Source organism: Leiobunum rupestre, chromosome 2 (genome assembly GCF_980474605.1).
Source record: "Leiobunum rupestre chromosome 2, qqLeiRupe1.1.hap1, whole genome shotgun sequence".
Classification (NCBI taxonomy): domain Eukaryota; kingdom Metazoa; phylum Arthropoda; class Arachnida; order Opiliones; family Sclerosomatidae; genus Leiobunum; species Leiobunum rupestre.
Window position 1 is genome coordinate 82068224 of NC_143385.1, and position 18283 is coordinate 82086506.

General features: G+C 32.6%; 1 protein-coding gene across 5 annotated transcripts in view; it reads right to left on the reverse strand.

Annotated features, from left to right (window-relative positions):
* Positions 1-18283, reverse strand: part of ACC (acetyl-CoA carboxylase) — a 98482-nt gene that overhangs the window by 14488 nt on the left and 65711 nt on the right. For 3 of the 5 annotated variants that reach the window (XM_090166490.1, XM_090166493.1, XM_090166492.1), the window contains 30 exons: positions 17128-17260; positions 16616-16754; positions 16432-16541; positions 15565-15646; positions 15393-15491; positions 14616-14725; positions 14048-14368; positions 11606-11776; positions 10336-10661; positions 9236-9386; positions 8753-8856; positions 8400-8693; positions 8208-8336; positions 7058-7364; positions 5113-5422; positions 4927-5051; positions 4549-4866; positions 4059-4177; positions 3668-3805; positions 3244-3370; positions 2899-3000; positions 2775-2831; positions 2665-2706; positions 2467-2604; positions 2225-2302; positions 1717-1806; positions 1270-1353; positions 1042-1133; positions 686-953; positions 481-621 (listed from right to left, as the gene is read on the reverse strand). In XM_090166490.1, coding sequence (XP_090022616.1) covers positions 481-621; positions 686-953; positions 1042-1133; positions 1270-1353; positions 1717-1806; positions 2225-2302; positions 2467-2604; positions 2665-2706; positions 2775-2831; positions 2899-3000; positions 3244-3370; positions 3668-3805; positions 4059-4177; positions 4549-4866; positions 4927-5051; positions 5113-5422; positions 7058-7364; positions 8208-8336; positions 8400-8693; positions 8753-8856; positions 9236-9386; positions 10336-10661; positions 11606-11776; positions 14048-14368; positions 14616-14725; positions 15393-15491; positions 15565-15646; positions 16432-16541; positions 16616-16754; positions 17128-17260 — 4705 coding nt within the window. Of the gene's footprint in view, positions 1-480; positions 622-685; positions 954-1041; positions 1134-1269; positions 1354-1716; positions 1807-2224; positions 2303-2466; positions 2605-2664; positions 2707-2774; positions 2832-2898; positions 3001-3243; positions 3371-3667; positions 3806-4058; positions 4178-4548; positions 4867-4926; positions 5052-5112; positions 5423-7057; positions 7365-8207; positions 8337-8399; positions 8694-8752; positions 8857-9235; positions 9387-10335; positions 10662-11605; positions 11777-14047; positions 14369-14615; positions 14726-15392; positions 15492-15564; positions 15647-16431; positions 16542-16615; positions 16755-17127; positions 17261-17353; positions 17454-18283 lie in introns of all 5 variants that reach the window. The other 2 variants (XM_090166494.1, XM_090166491.1) reach the window with 2 other exon arrangements.

Sequence of the window (18283 nt, forward strand, 5' to 3'; positions counted from 1 at the left end):
CTTTTAGTCAATGGTATGTAAAACCTAAAACCTCAACAGAAATATGCTCTATGTACAACTCTAATATTTTTCAGAGGTTTTAATTTCCTAGATTTGCAATGAATTTAAGTATATGGTAAAAATAAACATTAATTGCTAAAGCTGGGAAACTAATTATTAAAATTGTGTCAACCTCTAGTGAAACAAAACAATAAAACCATGTGCTAAACTACCATCCACCATAGCAAAACAGTTTCCAAAAAATCTCTCATAGGCTCAATTAGGTTTAGTAATATAATCAAATTAACCACTGAAAAATCATTATTTACATCATGAAAGAATTCATATACTATACCAAGATTCTAAACTTATAGTTATGGAACTCAAGAGCCAACACCAAATGGGAACGAGGAAATTTGAATTGTGTTACAAACTCTCATCAGTTTTATCAGGCAGGCGTCTAGAACGTGCAAAGCTATTAGAGTAAGCTGCAGAACTCACATCATTTTCACCAGGCAATCTTTTTCGTTCTATAAGATGCCCAGAATGATCCAAAACCAACTCCACATGGTGCATGACTTGGGTTGGAACTTCCACCTCTAGACGACCTTCAGCGTGTTCTTCCCACAACCTCATCAAATCCTATCATTAAAATAAGAATTAAACAAATTATTGAAATAGTAGAATACAGAAGATAATGGCTTACCTGTTGAAACATATCTGGAATGTCATAAACGTACGTCGTCCCATTAGATTGAGCTTGAAACCTCTTAAGTTGAAGATAATCTTTAGTCATGTAAGCCGTTGATATTGGGAGGGCGTGAAGAGGCCCTAATTTAGACCCCCAAGTTTCAAACTTTATAACTCCTGATACAGGATCTGTAACCTCCTTATATAGACTCATGTCCAGGTAATAGCCACTTTCATTAGATAGTAATAACCGTATTGGAAAACATTTTCCATTTGGGGTTAACCTATTGCGATGAAAATCAATAACTTCTTAAAAATAGAACTATACACTAGGGTTCGCTCTATAAAAGTTAAAATATTTAAAATAATAACCTGATTGTCATTTTTAATTCTGCTTGTAATACCCTTAATTTCCATAGTCTCGGTCCATACCTCATAACCATAGCTCTAACATTTTCAGCAATCTTAAAAATAGATTGCAAATAAGTATAGCTCTCATTAAAGTAATCAAAAATGAAAACCTTTATCCTTCACCTTTCCATAAACACATGCAGACAGAAAGAGTTTATAAGGAGAAGAACAAAAAAATTTTCAACTAACAAAGGTCTGGCTCACTTTCGCAGGATCCATTGTTACTTTTGGCACGAAATTAAGGAATATGTGATTACAGTCAGTTTTTTTGGCCTTCAAAAGAAAAGTCATTAAAGTACAAAAAATACTTAACACTAAATTAAATCAATTATAAATTCTATTGAGCTGAAATTTAATAAATCGTTCGGAATGCATTAAACTCAACTACTAAAACCTAAATCTAGTATATATATTTTTATTTAAGGCCATCTGACAGGTAACATTAAAATTAAATTAGTTGAAACAATTATGAACTACTGATATTACTAATAGAAGTTCCAGCCACAGCTACTCATTTAAAAAAAGTGTAATACACCATTATTTGATAATGAAAATAAAATGTAGCTGAAGGTGGAACCCTTTAAAGTTGGTAATGAATGTTTATATTTGTCAAAAATCAAACAATGCCAAACTTACAAGATGATGTGTAAAAGCAACTTCAAGTTCATCCATAGATTCCAAAAGTAACCTTTCACCTTCATTTTGAAGATATTCGTAAGAAGCTTCCTGCAAGCATAAGATTAATTACTTATGGAAAAGTATATTATTGTGTTTCAATTGCATCAAACAACCATTTACGTAAACTAATGAGATAACAGGCTTATTTGATTGCCTTTAAAGGGAGGAGGGGTACATACTACCATCAGGTAGATTGGAAGAAATGCTAAAAATCAACTCAACAGTCTTTCTTTTTAAGTATTAATAAATACATTCTTGTGCCGATATAAATTAATGCCTGGCTTATTTAATAATTATTTTACTATAGAAAAAAATAAAATATTCAAAAACACAACTTATTGTTTAATATATATCCAATAACTACAACTAAAACACTGTTTCAATAGAACTTAAAAATTAGGAAACTTTGTAAATATCAACTTTGATTTCAATATATAAAAAAAGGATTACATAACTAAAAACTTACTTTTGTGATTAGGTCGGAATGCCTTATTATTGATCGAATAAAGAACCTATAATCAGTTACTTCTTGTCCTTTTGCAACCTGATAAAAAAAGTTCAGTGAAATGTCTAAAAATTATTTCTATCGATTGTGAAATTTCTTTACTCGGCATGCATTTTAAAATGAGAATGGTTCCATTTATAAATAGCAGATACATCGTTAAAAACTTTTATAATATCATTTTCTGAAAACTAAGAACTGCTTACTATAGCTTTTCCCAAGTACAGATGCATCTTTTGATTGGAAGTTGGAATAGCTTCAAGACTATAATTTTTAAGCCTATTTATTTCAAGTTGGAATGCCATGGCTGGTTCCAAATGCCGATATATTTTATCTTCCTCAAACTGTTTAAAGAAGTATCATAAGTAATAAATCATTATTCTTGACGAGTTATTTAAACTCACATTGTCTCTAGCTCTGAATGTGAAATATTTAGGAAACAATTGCTAAAAAGAAACTCAGGATTACAAACAATATACAAATGATATTGAAAAGGTGAAAAAATTTAAAATACTTTTTGAAGAACCAAAAATGTTATCCTACGTAGTTTCTTCTCTTGAAGTAACTCATACTGAAATTTAAATCATATTATAGGAATGGTTATTTAAAAACGTTTTGTTCACATATTAATTAAATACCTCTTTGACACAAAATTCTCTAAAACGTGAACTTAGTTTTTCATCTTCAGTTTCACCGCCCAATGATATAGCAATGTTCAAAATATTTGTTGGATCACATGGCTCAAAATAAAAAATTGCACTGTTACTTCACTTAACTAAAGTTAAAAAATGAAATTAAGAATTTCAACATTATGCTTCAAATAAAAACCACATCTTATTCAATCATGGGATTTTTTTTAAAGAAGTCCCATACCCAACTAATGTAAGTTACTTTAATAACACTGAGTTCAATTGTTCTGCATGCAACAGTATAATAGTAATGCGAGAACTAGTAGCAATAACCATAAAAATTAAAATTCTTACCTTGGAATTTTGTGCCTCAAGAAACGAAGCTCTTTCTCCAGCAGTAAGAAAGTCAATTTCAATAGATTCCCTTCGTGGGCTAGTGGGTGGAGACTCTACGAACTGATCTATTAAGTCTTCAAAATTTCTATAAATATTTTTGAATATGGCTTTAATAGGTATTTTTAAATTTCTAGAACTACATTAAATCTACTGTTGGCCTAACATATTTTCACTTTACAAAATATTTAAATAAGAGTTAAGCCTATACCAATTTTGAGAGCTAAGCCTATACCAATTTTGCAAATTAACTTTCATTAAGAGAACGTAATTATCAAACTAGTAATTATAATGTGTAATATAAATGTAGTGCCCTTTTAGAGGTGTGCACTCAAAATTTACATTTCCATAAAAGATCTACTAATCACTAATTTAAGGATCTTACTTCTCAAAATGTTCCATATTTGAAAAGGCAGCAAAAATTCCTCTGCGATGGCAATTCTCAGGATGATCTCGTTCCATAGCCTTACTTTCTTCAGGGGTTCTGGCTAAATGGGCTGGTTGTTGTTTATTATGAGGTATTCTAAAATTAAAAAAGAACTGGTCAAAAAAGAACAATAGTATTCAAATATCCTTCCTTGAAAGTTTAGCCTTAACACTATTTCCCGCATATATTTTCAGCAAAAACATTACTACTCTTACATTCTGTTAAAACTAACAGGTTATTTCTATACTTTTTCATGTTTTTACAACACCTTCATTCCCCTATAGTACAACCTCAATGATTGATTGGTGCTGTCGTATATTAAATGTCTTAGAAAGAAAATGAAACCAACCTATTTGGGTGTGATGATGGCAGTAGAAATTGGAATTGCGCTGATGAAAGACCAGTTGGCAGGCAGAGATGTTCTAAGCAAGTTAACTCGTATGAAATATATGCTCTTCTTACATAAACCTGTGAAAATAAAAGTTATTAAAATATTCTTTAGCAATCTCAGTACTGTCTACATTATAGCCTACACTTATAAAGTCCCTTTGGGAATGACTAAATTGAGTCGTTACAAAGAAGGCTATTAAAATAACTAAGATTTGACAAAGTTAAATTAATAAAAGTCGTAATCTATAATAAACTATATAGATCAATACCCTACAACTATGAATAACTTTGTGCAGCAAACTAACAATGCAAGAGGGATTAGATACATGTGCATCAAAATTAGTTTGATAAATGAATTTTGGGCAAATATACATAAGCATATATAATTTTTTAATAATCTGATATGGACTTTTTCAATATTAAAATATCAAAGATAATGGTTAACTTACTTCTAATGCGGCACGTCTCACAACCAAATTAGCGTGGAAAAAGAAATCATGTAACACATCAAATATTGAAGTCTCTGACATAATCAGTTTTTGCAAATTCTCGGGGCAAAAATCGTGACCGTACATATCAATGGCCGAGAGGAATATTGACTCCATTTGGTTGTGCCGTAATTCATAAGCAGGTTGGTGAGCAGCTATTAAAACTTGTCGGGCTCTTAATGCAACTTTAGCATTTTCAGATTTATTGAGAATAGTCAATTCATTTAAAATAACTGAAAGCTCATCTGTCAATCCTGGCTCATGACCACATAAATGATCCTGGGTAGAAAAAAAATTAGAAAGAAATTGGCTTAACGGAAAAAATTACAAGTAACATACAATTAACATGATAAGCATTTGGTTTTTCTTTTGTACATGGAGATGAGAATATATTTTAGCAACCACCGTAGCCATATCATCTTTGTGTTTCTCCCTCAACATTGTAACACATTTATCATAGTGACCTTTAAAGTATAAATAATTTTAAAACTAATAAATCTTGAACAAAAAATATATATTACTTACCTTGTTGGAAATCCATTTCTACATTAATATATTGCTTGATTAATTCTTGAACAACAACTTTCATGCGTCCTCTAATTCCATTTCTATATCTTTGTACAAGTTGCACAATTCCCTGCGTAGTCATGAAAAACACATCCCGGTCGGACCGCTTTGATAATGTAGCTGCATAACTGTCAATGACGCTAGCAATTTGTTGGCTAGGAAATTGGGCTAAAACTGAAGTTATGTTGCTGGAATACATCATCATCAATTTCCTTATTTTCTTCTCCACAGTGGATGGTATCCTTCCAGATATTGACGATATAATTTCCTAAAATTAAAATGATAGTTTAGCACTAGAGTTCACCAAAATAAATGGTACATCAGTAATTTTATACATTTGTGAAAAGATAATCAACAGATGTTAAAATTAAAAAAAACCATTATCGCATAATAGTTCTTTTAACATTAGTAACAATACATTAATCTATTTCTGTATGTGTAATCATTATACATACAGAAACAGACTAACGTACCGTTTGATTTCTAGGCTGAGCATAAACTAGTACGGAACATCGATTGAATGTAAAGGATTCCCCTAGATGGTGAAATAAATTTCAACTGCATTCCCAGCCTCTGTAGGTTTGAACATTTCAATACAGCATGGTTGTCAGCCTCACTTAATAATTTGTATTTCCATTTAACGAATTCCAAGTTATAGCTAAATTTACAGTTAAATGACGATTTGGTAAAGCTTTTATTTCCAAAATATAATGGTCAGCTTAATTAGATGGCGCCTCACACTCCAGGAGGAATCATGATTTAGTAATTTGTTTCTCAGCGACAGGCAAAAAACTGTCTGTGCACCAATCAATACTGCGTTCCCTCCGTAGCTAGTGTACAGCCCAATTATTTCAGTCTTTGATTCTTGATTGTATTTAATAATGTATTTATTTATGGTTAGGGAGATTGACTATGTTGAGACCATTTTTAGAATTTTTCCCAACCCTCCTCTCACTTGAAAATCAAATTACTGAACCAAAAAAAAACAATTTAAATCACTCCCATATCTCAATGGTTGCCCAAGACTTCTGTTAAGATTGAAGCACACCCAGGTGGCAACGATATTGCAGTGCATATACTTTTGTGTTCTAAGGGTTGTCTGTATTTAGGTGTCCCTGATTTACAGTAAAATTTTGGCCTAAACTGCTAATTACAAACTTGGGAAGGATAAATTCGTAAAAACCAAACGAATAACAAAAATTATTTAACTATGTAAAAAGAAGGGGGAAATAATTTTCCCTTAAGTATTAGTCTAGGGATGCACCGATATATCGGCTAATTTTTCAAATATCGGTATCGGCCAATATCGGCTTAAGCGAGGCCGATATTAGCCGATACTTCTGGTATTAGAAAAACATTTTCAGGAAAAACTTTAAAAAAAGGCGATACTCAACTAACTAATTAATGGAAAACATTTATTGCCACAACCTTACATTTAATTTTAAAAAGGCCAGTTCTTCCACAACACTCGGCTTTAGTATATTTCTTAACTTAAAAGTAAAAACGACCTTTGATTCCTTCGGTGCATGATCTCACGCTAGATCATACCATTTTTTTGACAGGGGGTTAAGAGTGTAAACAAATAAAACAATCTAGTGTTTCTTTTTGATCGCTGTTGTAGGAAATAATTATTCGCGTCCAAAACGGTCAGGAATCATAAGTGGTTTTTAGACTCCAAAAGCCATAGATCATATCATTTTTTAACAGGTGGTTACGAGAGTTAACAAAAAAGCATAATATTGTGATAGGTAACTTTGTTAATATCGGCCGATATATCGGCTATCCTAGGCCGATAAAATCGGCCGATATATCGGCCACGATTAGCAGATATATCGGCTGTACCCATATCGGTGCATCCCTAAGTATTACACAACAAAAAATACCCATAATATGGTACTCTCACCTGTAATTCCAGAAGTGGAAGACTTGGATCCCTAATTGCTTTCATAAAAGTTAATAATGCGGTAGAAACCCTTGAAACGAAATATGGATCTGGTAAAACATATCCAGCTAGCACATTTTCAAGTTCAGTTCTTGCACGTTGAAACACTTGATTTAATTTATCACCAATATAGCTTGGATTTTCAGCATTTGGAAATTCACCAATAAAAAGTTGAGCTTTAGTCACTTTACTGGGATCATCAAGGTCTAATCGAGCCAAGATACTTCCAGCTTCTAAAACAGCCCCAGGTCTTTTGACAAAATGAACACTAAAAATAGAACAAAATAAGTTCAATAGCGAAGAAAGATTTAGGTTAATATAGGTGTTTCAACTTTATAATTTGTACAGCAAAACATCTATTCCGTTTAAACCAGTGATTCTCAAATGGGGCTCCTTTAAAATTCTAGAGGCGCCAAGGGACTGAGCTGTGCTACAATAGAATTAATTTTGGCAGAAAAAATTTAAATGAACTTTTTTTCAAGCGAGGGTTCCACAAAAATATTTAAAATGATACGAGATTCCACAAGGTAACAAAGGTTGAGAACCACTGGTATAAACCATACCAATAATAATTTCAAAATCTAAAATAAATCAAATTATGTAAAAATGTTAATTTTCTATATTTGGGTAAATAAATTATATCTTTCGAAGATAGATATTTGCAAATTCTAGTAAAATTTGCAAAACATAGTTATTTCATATTTACAAACTCTTACACAAAATAGTAAACTTCATAATTTCATTAACCATTTCAAACATGGCATGCTCATGATTTTAGCGTGTGGGGCATTCCATGTGAAATTAATTCTCTCATTTAACCTGACCATCTCAGATTTTTACAGAATTTCGCATATAGATAGTGCGTCTGGACACGAAGAAAATGGAAAGTTTTATTTAATTATCTTAAACTGTTTTCAAAATATTGTTAATTAAAGTTAAAAAAGATTGACAAAATCACATTAATCCTGTAATAGCTACAGCTAATGCAGAAAAAACAAACACCAAAGAAGCAGATTTTATTGAAGACCTATTGATATCCTGGTATGAAACAACTAAAATAAGTATGCACGTTTTTTTCTACAGAAAACTATTGAATATTAAAAAAAAGTACCATCCAGTTTCATGTACTGTTAAAGTCATCACCATTTTCATAACCTCAATTTCAGCGTAAGGTTGTCCGGGATACACATGAGATCCATCATCAACTGAAAATTGAAGTAGTTTTCCTGTAGAAGGTGACCTGCGTAAAAGGATAAAGAATAGGGTTAATTTTTCTCATCAAGTGAAAACTAGGAGAGAGTACCTTAAAATTGTCGGATCATTTTCTTTTTCAAACACGCAAGTTTGATTTCCAATAACTACTCTATATCGATCCACTTCTTCCTTCATGTAAGTGGTGTAACTGGCTCCATCAATTGAGAGTAATAAACCACCATCACTCATCCGATGAGATTCAACTTCTTTAAACGAATTGTTCATACACAGGAAGTAGGAGCTAAAACCCATTTTCGTTACACTAACTTTAAACTTTATATTGTCATATATTAATTCTACAACCATTGTACTATTCAAGGTGTTTGAAGATAATATTTGGCCCCTGAAAGGAATTAAAAAACATGGTGATTGAAAATTAGCTTCAATTTACACTTAACTTACTTTTCAAGAGAGCTTTGGAAATTTTGAAAATGATTGAGCATTACTCTATCAGCTACATGAAGAGAGCCACATACCACTGCCAATAACGTGTCAGGTTTACCAGCCTAGAAAAAGTATCAATTAAAAATGTGTACATAAAGCTACATAAATTTACCAGGAATAAGCCAGATATTTACATACAGATATGATTTTAGTAAGGTACATAATATCATCAGTAAATAGGGCAAGTGCAGGACAGCACTCTTAAAGAAAGTTATTGGGGGCTTGTGGAAGGCTCACATAAAAATTAAAGGTATCGCTGTCCGTTATAGAGGGGTTCAAGTTCCCACTACCCAGGGAGCACCTCTGTTCCAAGCACTTTCCTGCATTTCTCTGCTTGGTACGTACCACTACTCCCTAGCATATTTACAAGGATGAATGAGGCAGCTACAATGTGTGGTACTATAAATTCATGATAGGAATACTACTAGAATATGTCCTTACCTGAACTCTTTCCGCAATAAGCTGATCCAGCCAGCCAGTATTAATGTGATTCTCTTGGAATGCTTCTGTTTCAAGTAGGGTAATAAGGTACTCCACTGTTGTTCGAAAATCACCCCTGATACACAGTTCTTTTAATGCCAATACTAAATTCCTTTAAAAAAAAATAAAAATCAACTCCAAGTGAAGTATATACATCGAAATTTACAAATAAACATTTACTACAAAAATATTTAGATTAAGATTTTTTACTTTATACCAAAGCCACCATAATTTTGAAACTTTCTAACTTCCTAGCCTGTGTAAGGCAAAATTCTAACTGGGCCAATGAGAGCAGGTTAAGATGCAAGCCCTCGTGCCCTCGTTGGAAAACTAAACTTAATGTACACCTATTACCAAACAGATTAAATACCAGATTCTGACAGCAGTAAACCAGCAATCTTAAAAGATAACCTTTAAAAACCTCAGTTTTTGGCTGTACATTAAATACTCTTTCCATAATCAGAAGTTTCTTTTAAATTTTCTTTTGTTCATTGGTTGATAAGAACACAAGTGAAGTTAATAGTATATTTCCCAATACCATACCAAATCGAAAACTGCTTAAATTAGGGATGCACCGATATATCGCCCTATTTATCAAATTTCAGTATCGGCCAATATCGCCTAATCTTTTAAAAATAAGAAAATTCTCTATTAACAAACTAATGATAATATTTTATTTGATTGGCCGGGCCACGTACGCCAGACTTCAGAAGTTAGATCTTACATTTTCTAGAGACAGGGCATTACGAGTGTAAACAAATAAAAACAACTATATTCGTTTTGTGATAGAAAATATGTATCAATAAAATGAAACATTCGGATATGCTCTTGCAAACTTCTTTTCATGAAAAATTAGAATGAAATGGTATGACAGTGTACTGAACCATCTTTACAAAGATTTTATCATATACACACACGATTATGATAGATAACTTAGTTAATATTGGCCAATATTACCTACCACGAATAGCCGATATATCGGCGGTACCCATATCGGTGAATCTCTAGCTTAAAATAAAGCTTAATTATAACCAAACTGAAAAATTTGAACAAAAACTTACTCTCTCGCCTCCTCGCGATCTTCACCCCAAGAAAAACAATGTCCAAACTGCGAGTCTGCGAATTCATGAAGCCCTCCTGAAGCTCCCACACTGAAGTATCCCCAAACATTCTTATTGCTTCTAAAATTCAATTCTTGCACAGTTCCAGCACTTGGTTTAAAACCTTCATCTGGATTTTCACTAGTAATTCTAGCAGCTATGACATGACCCCAAGGGCGTGGTTTATGCCTTGGTTGATCAAAATCAATTGGTGTTTCAGACCAAGGTGCTTCGCCGTATAGCAATCTTATGTCTTTAATACGGTAAAGAGGAATGCCCATTGCAATCTGAAATTAAGTAGAATTGAAGTGTACTGTAAACTAAGTATAGGGGCGATCCATATAGTTTCACCTAGGCATGCCACCAAGGTTCTCTGAATCTAACAAAATATTGTGTTCATAGGTCAAATATATGAATGTTTGTCAATTTTTGGGTAAATATAAGAATAATTGAATTTTTTAGCGAATTTTTGCCAAAACACTCGGATTCTGCAAGTAATATCTCGGAAAACGGTACCCCTGGACATAAAGTGCTAATAACTCTTGAACCATTTGCGTTATCTACTTGAAACGTTGATGGTTTATAGATTTGTAGGTCAGAAATCCAAATTGGACTTGAAAAAATTTCCGCTTTTAGTTTTGTGTGTACATTTGCACAAAATTTGAAATAAATTTGGGGTGAGGTATATTATTTATGATATCTGGTCAGGATGCCCAACTTTTAAAATTAAATCAAACCCCATTTCTAATGCCCCGAGGGTACATCTTGGTATAGGTTTCGTTTTCAACTGACGGACTAAAAACTAAAACCTGAATTTTTAATAAAAAAACATTTATATTTTTAACTTATGTTCTGCGCCTTCACACAAAACTATCATACCGCTGTCTGCTTCATCGTCTATATGTTCTGTTTTTGAGTTCATTTTATCGACGTAGCGTTCGTGTATTATTTGTCTTCGGGATGGAAGAGTTTAAAATCACAAAGCAAATGCCAGGTATTGGGCCCCACAAATTGTCAAGAATAGATTTGTAGGCCATCAAACTAAATTAAAAGTAGGCTATAACCTGTTTAATCTGATTGGGTGGTGGTGCTGCATTCTTTCAATATTAAAATATATCCTATTTAGTAGTGTTTAAATTTTTTTTAACTAAATCCGTACCATTTCTTTTAATGATAATAGATCATTTCACACTTCCATAAAATTTTACAAGTCATGAAAATTTAAACTTACTTGTAGTTGGCAGGCGGGTAAATTAACATCCGCAATCATTTCGGTACAAGGATGCTCCACCTGAAGCCTAGGATTAAGCTCCAAAAAGTAGAAATTCCCATCTTCATCATATAAATACTCTACGGTGCCAGCACTAACATATCCCACCATTTTGGCAAGTCTGACAGCTGCCTAAAATGAAAGCAAAGTTGCATTAAATGAAAATAAAATACCAATAAAAAATGTCATACACTGGATTAAATACAAAAACAAAATTTTTAGATACATTTAAAAGCTAAAAAATACAGATGTTCATCAACGAGCCAGGGCAATTGGAAATAATCCCTGTGGGGGCCGGCCCATTATCCTTTTAAAAAATACATAGTTGGTCACATGGGGGAATATTTTAGTAACAGAGTGAATTCATCACAAGAAAAATTTCCCCCTAGCGATGCACTGTCAAAGGCTACGTGTGACACATTAGCAAGCGGACGCAAAACAGCGACGAAGCCTGTAATGCAGTCTGTCTTGTGAATAGCTCTCATTAAAACTTTTGCATGTGAAGAATAGGAAGTGTCACACTTATGTAAATGACTGGATCATCAAGCCTTTCTTGGCCACATACATTATGAAGGTATTTTAGACTATCTAGCAACACTTATTTTGAGCCTCAGAGAGCCCATGGGATCGCCGCCAGTGTCATCAAATGGCATAAGCTATCCTATGGTACAGGGTGACCAGGGAAATGAATGGGCAAATTTATAGGAAAAGTAGCAAATGTTAACGTTAATTATAAAATATCGAGGGGATAGCCACTTTGAAAAATATTGTTCACCAGATTTCTCTCAATTCCCAATATTTGTTCACCAGATTTCTCTCAATTCCCAATATTTCTTTCGATTTCTCTCAATTCCCAATATTTCTTTCGATTTCTCTCAATTCCCAATATTTCTTTCGATTTCTCTCAATTCCCAATATTTCTTTCGATTTCTCTCAATTCCCAATATTTCTTTCGATTTCTCTCAATTCCCAATATTTCTTTCGATTTCTCTCAATTCCCAATATTTCTTTCGATTTCTATCAATTCCCAATATTTCTTTCGATTTCTCTCAATTCCCAATATTTCTTTCGATTTCTCTCAATTCCCAATATTTCTTTCGATTTCTCTCAATTCCCAATATTTCTTTCGATTTCTCTCAATTCCCAATATTTCTTTCGATTTCTCTCAATTCCCAATATTTCTTTCGATTTCTCTCAATTCCCAATATTTCTTTCGATTTCTCTCAATTCCCAATATTTCTTTCGATTTCTCTCAATTCCCAATATTTCTTTCGATTTCTCTCAATTCCCAATATTTCTTTCGATTTCTCTCAATTCCCAATATTTCTTTCGATTTCTCTCAATTCCCAATATTTCTTTCGATTTCTCTCAATTCCCAATATTTCTTTCGATTTCTCTCAATTCCCAATATTTCTTTCGATTTCTCTCAATTCCCAATATTTCTTTCGAATTCTCTCAATTCCCAATATTTCTTTCGATTTCTCTCAATTCCCAATATTTCTTTCGATTTCTCTCAATTCCCAATATTTCTTTCGATTTCTCTCAATTCCCAATATTTCTTTAGATTTCTCTCAATTCCCAATATTTCTTTCGATTTCTCTCAATTCCCAATATTTCTTTCGATTTCTCTCAATTCCCAATATTTCTTTCGATTTCTCTCAATTCCCAATATTTCTTTCGATTTCTCTCAATTCCCAATATTTCTTTCGATTTCTCTCAATTCCCAATATTTCTTTCGATTTCTCTCAATTCCCAATATTTCTTTCGATTTCTCTCAATTCCCAATATTTCTTTCGATTTCTCTCAATTCCCAATATTTCTTTCGATTTCTCTCAATTCCCAATATTTCTTTCGATTTCTCTCAATTCCCAATATTTCTTTCGATTTCTCTCAATTCCCAATATTTCTTTCGATTTCTAGATTTCCAGAAATATTGAAAATATTTCCATTTATTTCTCTAGATTTCCAATATTTCCTGTGGATTTCAAGTAATTATTTCAATTTATCACTGTTTGTACACCAGATTTAAGCGGCTACCACCTCAGAAAATATAGGTAAAATAATGGAAAATATAGGAAACACCATAGGCAAAAAATAATCTCATTTGATATTTCTTTAACCATGTAAAAAAGTGCTTTTACATAAATTCTCCAAGAACTTTGGTGCGAGAACAAATCAGAAGTTCTTAAATACATTTTCTAGTAAATCTATTTTTCATTAACAATGGTGGTCAACCAATAAATGTAAAAAAACAGGCCGAGGCTACACCTGACATTCCCGCCAGTTTCTCAAGGTGCATTCGCAGCATGCTGAAAATGGATCTTTAGATATTCCTAGTGTATACATGAATAACTTCCTGGACTGTACTGTATAAAAAATAACACAAAACCCCTTGTATCTTACTTTTTCCATTTGTTCAAAAACTTCTTCCTTGGCTATAACACATGGAGCTTCTTCAATAATTTTCTGATGACGCCTTTGAATTGAGCAATCCCTCCCAAATAAAGATATTGCGTTGCCATACTGATCTGCTAATAGTTGTACTTCCAAATGCCTTGCACATGTAGCCATTTTCATAATAAATATAGGAGAGCCAGGAACTTCAGCTTGTACTTGACGGAACATGTTGTGAAAGTCATCCGAGCTTTCGGCTTTCCTGATACCTTTACCTCCCCCTCCTTCAGAAGCTTTTATCATCACTGGGAATGTTATTGATTGAGCTGCCTAATAAAATTAATTTCATAAAATTAACGTGGGAAATGGAAAATCAGTCTGTTAAAAGCTACATTTGGCCTGATCTACTCTGACTATGGTCTTCAATGGCTAATTACCCTTCCACCCCTCTAGATTTAAGGTATATAAATTGTTTTTAAAATAAATATTTAAATAAATATTTACAAAACAATTTCATATCAAAATGATTTTTACACTTGTATGTTTATGTCTAGCCAAAATAAATAATTAAGCTTACACTGAGGCCTTCTTCAACATCCAAAACACAACCTTTTTCATAGAGTTCTGGCTTGATTTTGATCTTTTTTTGGTTATTTAAGTAGGAATCATTCCAATCAGCTTTTAATCCTATACAAAAACCAATTTAGTAAATTATTTTAACAAATTAACACATTTACAAAAAAAGGGTTCAAAATATGGATTAGTTTATTACTAGCAACATAACTAACCTAATAACCAAAAGTAAGACAGTTAACAAAAATTATCACAGAACTGATTGAGAACTAAGAGAACAGTCAGTGTTGAAACAGTTTGGTAAGAAAGTTAGCATTAAAATAATAGAAAGTGTTTTACTTATGGTTATTATGTTGCATATGTTAACAACAATAATAGCTTTTAAGGAACATCTATTCAGCTATACTATTTTTTAATGGAGGTCACGCTTAAGTTAACAAATTAATAAAGAATTAATTAAAATAAATTAATATACGAGGTAAGAGTTTCAATTAAAATATTCAGTTATCTTGGTTGTGTGTTTTTGATTCAATAAATTATGTTTAGAGGAAGGCTATTTCATAATGACATGCCTTTACGTTACACTAATAATTTTAAAACTATACTACTACCACTACTACTATTAAACCTTGGAATTTGAACATTGTAATAGGACTCTACTTAACAATAAATAGCAAAATATTACCAAGATGGATAATTAATACTTTAAAAAGTATTGAATATATTTTTAAACATTCAGATAATTTAATAATAAAACTATAATTTTTAAAAGGATCCTAACCACTTCCACTCCAAGGTAAAGTAGGAATATCAGCTGTCTGTGCAACAATTGAAGAGGCAATCTTATCGCCAAGAGCCCACATAGCTTTCTCAGCAGGACCTACAAATAAATTCGTATTTAATATTAAATACTATACACTAAAAATTGCAGAAGAAATACAAAATTTTCTTACCCATAAATGCAATTCCACTTTTATGGAGCAGTTCTGGAAGTTTGGGATTTTCAGAAGCGTGACCCCAACCAGCCCAAACAGCCTGAAATTATTATTAAAAATTTTGATAAATAATTTTAATGTAGTATACGTAAAACAAGAGCCAAAATTTGTAATGTAATGGAAGACTAAGAGTATTTGAGACAGATGTAGCATCCGCTTTTTCATTTTATTTTAATTAAATTATTCCATCTCCAAATGCTACGCAAGATTTTTCTATTTAATTTTAGTTTGATATAAGGGTTGGGCATAGGACTGTTCCCGAGCCAAGCTGAGTGAGCTTTTTGATAGCTTGGCTCGACTCTACTAGCCACAGGAGAAGGTGGACACGAAAATAAATGGCTCGCTTTAGATACTTGTTTTAAAAAAATCTCAAGTTACTAAGATTTTAAGAATTAAGAATTTATTGAATTTTTAAAAGTAAAAACAACAATGTTATTGGTGGAGAGAAGGAAGGCAAAAATAAAGTTATTTTAAGTGGGGCATCATCTCTCGCGGGTGGCATAAGTTTTCTCCCACACTCGACAGAGCCATTGTTTTGCAGACGAACCTTTTTTAATAAGGTAATACCCACTTATAGCCAATGAGCTTGCGAGCCAAAAAAAAGCTCGCCCATTTAATAATAGAGCCGCCGTTGAGACGGCTTGGCTCGCTCATCACAAGCCTGAGGTTTCTCGAGCTCGTGAACAGTCCTAGTTGGACAATAACTCTGAAAGACCAATACAGTTAAAGGCTTTAAAACTATACATTTTAGGAGTAATTAACATTTAAAAAACAAAATGGCATATTAAATTGTAGATAATACAAACTGTCTTGAAATAGTCTTACCTGAACAGCAAGTCGTGTCGCAATGTCAAGAATTAGTTCAACATTTGCATAGTTGTTATTATTAGCCCCACCTGGTACAGGCACATAATGATCCGCAAGTTTTATATATTCTGAAATTCCAAAGATATGTTCATGATGAAATGCGAAACGAAAAATTCTGAGATACATTAAGGCAATGAATTACCGGCATTTGCTTTTAGATCCTCTGGAGTCACCATAACCACAAATCGAATTGCCCTTTCATTTTTGAATACCTCGTAAGCCCATCTTCTAATTGAACGCATACACTTCACAGCAGCTATGCCATTATTTGCAATGAGAACCTAAAAAGTATTAAGTTAGCTATTGACTAAGAGTTAAAAACATCATAAAAAGAATTTAACCAATGAATCCTTTAAATAATAAAATTAAGCCCATTCCCAAGAAAAGTACGATATTTAAGGTCATCACAAAGTACTATATCAATAATGTATTTATTTATATTTATATACAGATTACTTTCCATGTTATACTAATCCACCTGTCTGTTCCTCCCCTTAAATGTCAAACAAATAAACCCAGTATCCCATTAAAATACTGACGTCTAACCTTTGGCCCTCTTGTAATTGGGAGAAAACTAATCCACAATGTCTTCAGATCAACTTAACAGAGCCATTCTCCCTATTTATATTAAGTCCTAATTAAAAATTGCAATACCTTATTTATGACATGATTCCCACCGAAACGAATAACAAATTCCTCAGGAGTTGCAACAGTAAAATCTTTACTTTCTTGCCTATTTAAAGCTTCCTTTTCCTGTTGGATCAGGTGAGCACCTGACATAGATTGTCTAAATGAAACAAAAGTTAACAAATTGTTAATCTACAATACTAACAAGCGAAAACCCCCTTGGGCCAGAGCCTTGTAACATTGGCCGTAGTACTTTTTCATCAGCATTTTGACTTCTTGTACTTTTGAATAGGTCTGACAACCCTTTTGTCAAATTTCTTCCAGCTGTTAGTAAATTTTAACTTTCCTTTCTCCTACAGTATTAATTGAATTTAAAAATTATTATGCAGTGTTGCTAGGAATTAGTTTAGCCTTAAATTTATTGTATAACATATTTTATTTTAAAAATTTAAGATTCAAGAGCTAATACTTCAATAAATGTTCTCCCAATGACCAATATAAACTTATAAACTGTGTACTAGTAAGGAAACAACCATTTTTTGCACAATTTTCTCGTGGAAAAATAAACCATCGAAACAGGTTAGGAGAGAAGTTAAGTTAGGCTATAATTTTCCCGGTCAATGTTCACAGTAGGTTGAAATGTTTAAATTATCTAAATTTAAAGGCAGAAAGAAAATTGTGTCACATTCCATATTCCCCTATGATTTAAATCGGAACAATGCTTGCCACGTCAATGATTAAATTACAGCTCTGAATTTTCACGCCCGATTGTTTTGAGTTGAGGGTCGTGTACTTCACAAATGAAACTACAAACAAAACCCAGAGTTCTACATTCTTATACCAATTTCCTTACGATCATGCTAAAACTAAATGCGGCCAAGCCCATTTCAAAATATTTTTATCAATTTCTATTTGCTTCGGTAAATAAGATACTCAATGTAAGCTAGACCACATTGGTGATTAAGCTAGTAGAAAAATACGTATTGAGAGATCTACGCAGGACTTTGGAAGAACTAAGTCAATTCTGATTAATTCCAATACTTTGGCAACATTTGTTTTCATTATTATTCACTTCCTAAACAGTTTCATATGATAGTTAACGCTGTAAGTGAGGCGCCAAATTAAGACTGATGAATTGTTCTAATGAAAATGAACGTTGTGGAGCAGTCAAACGGCTGAACCA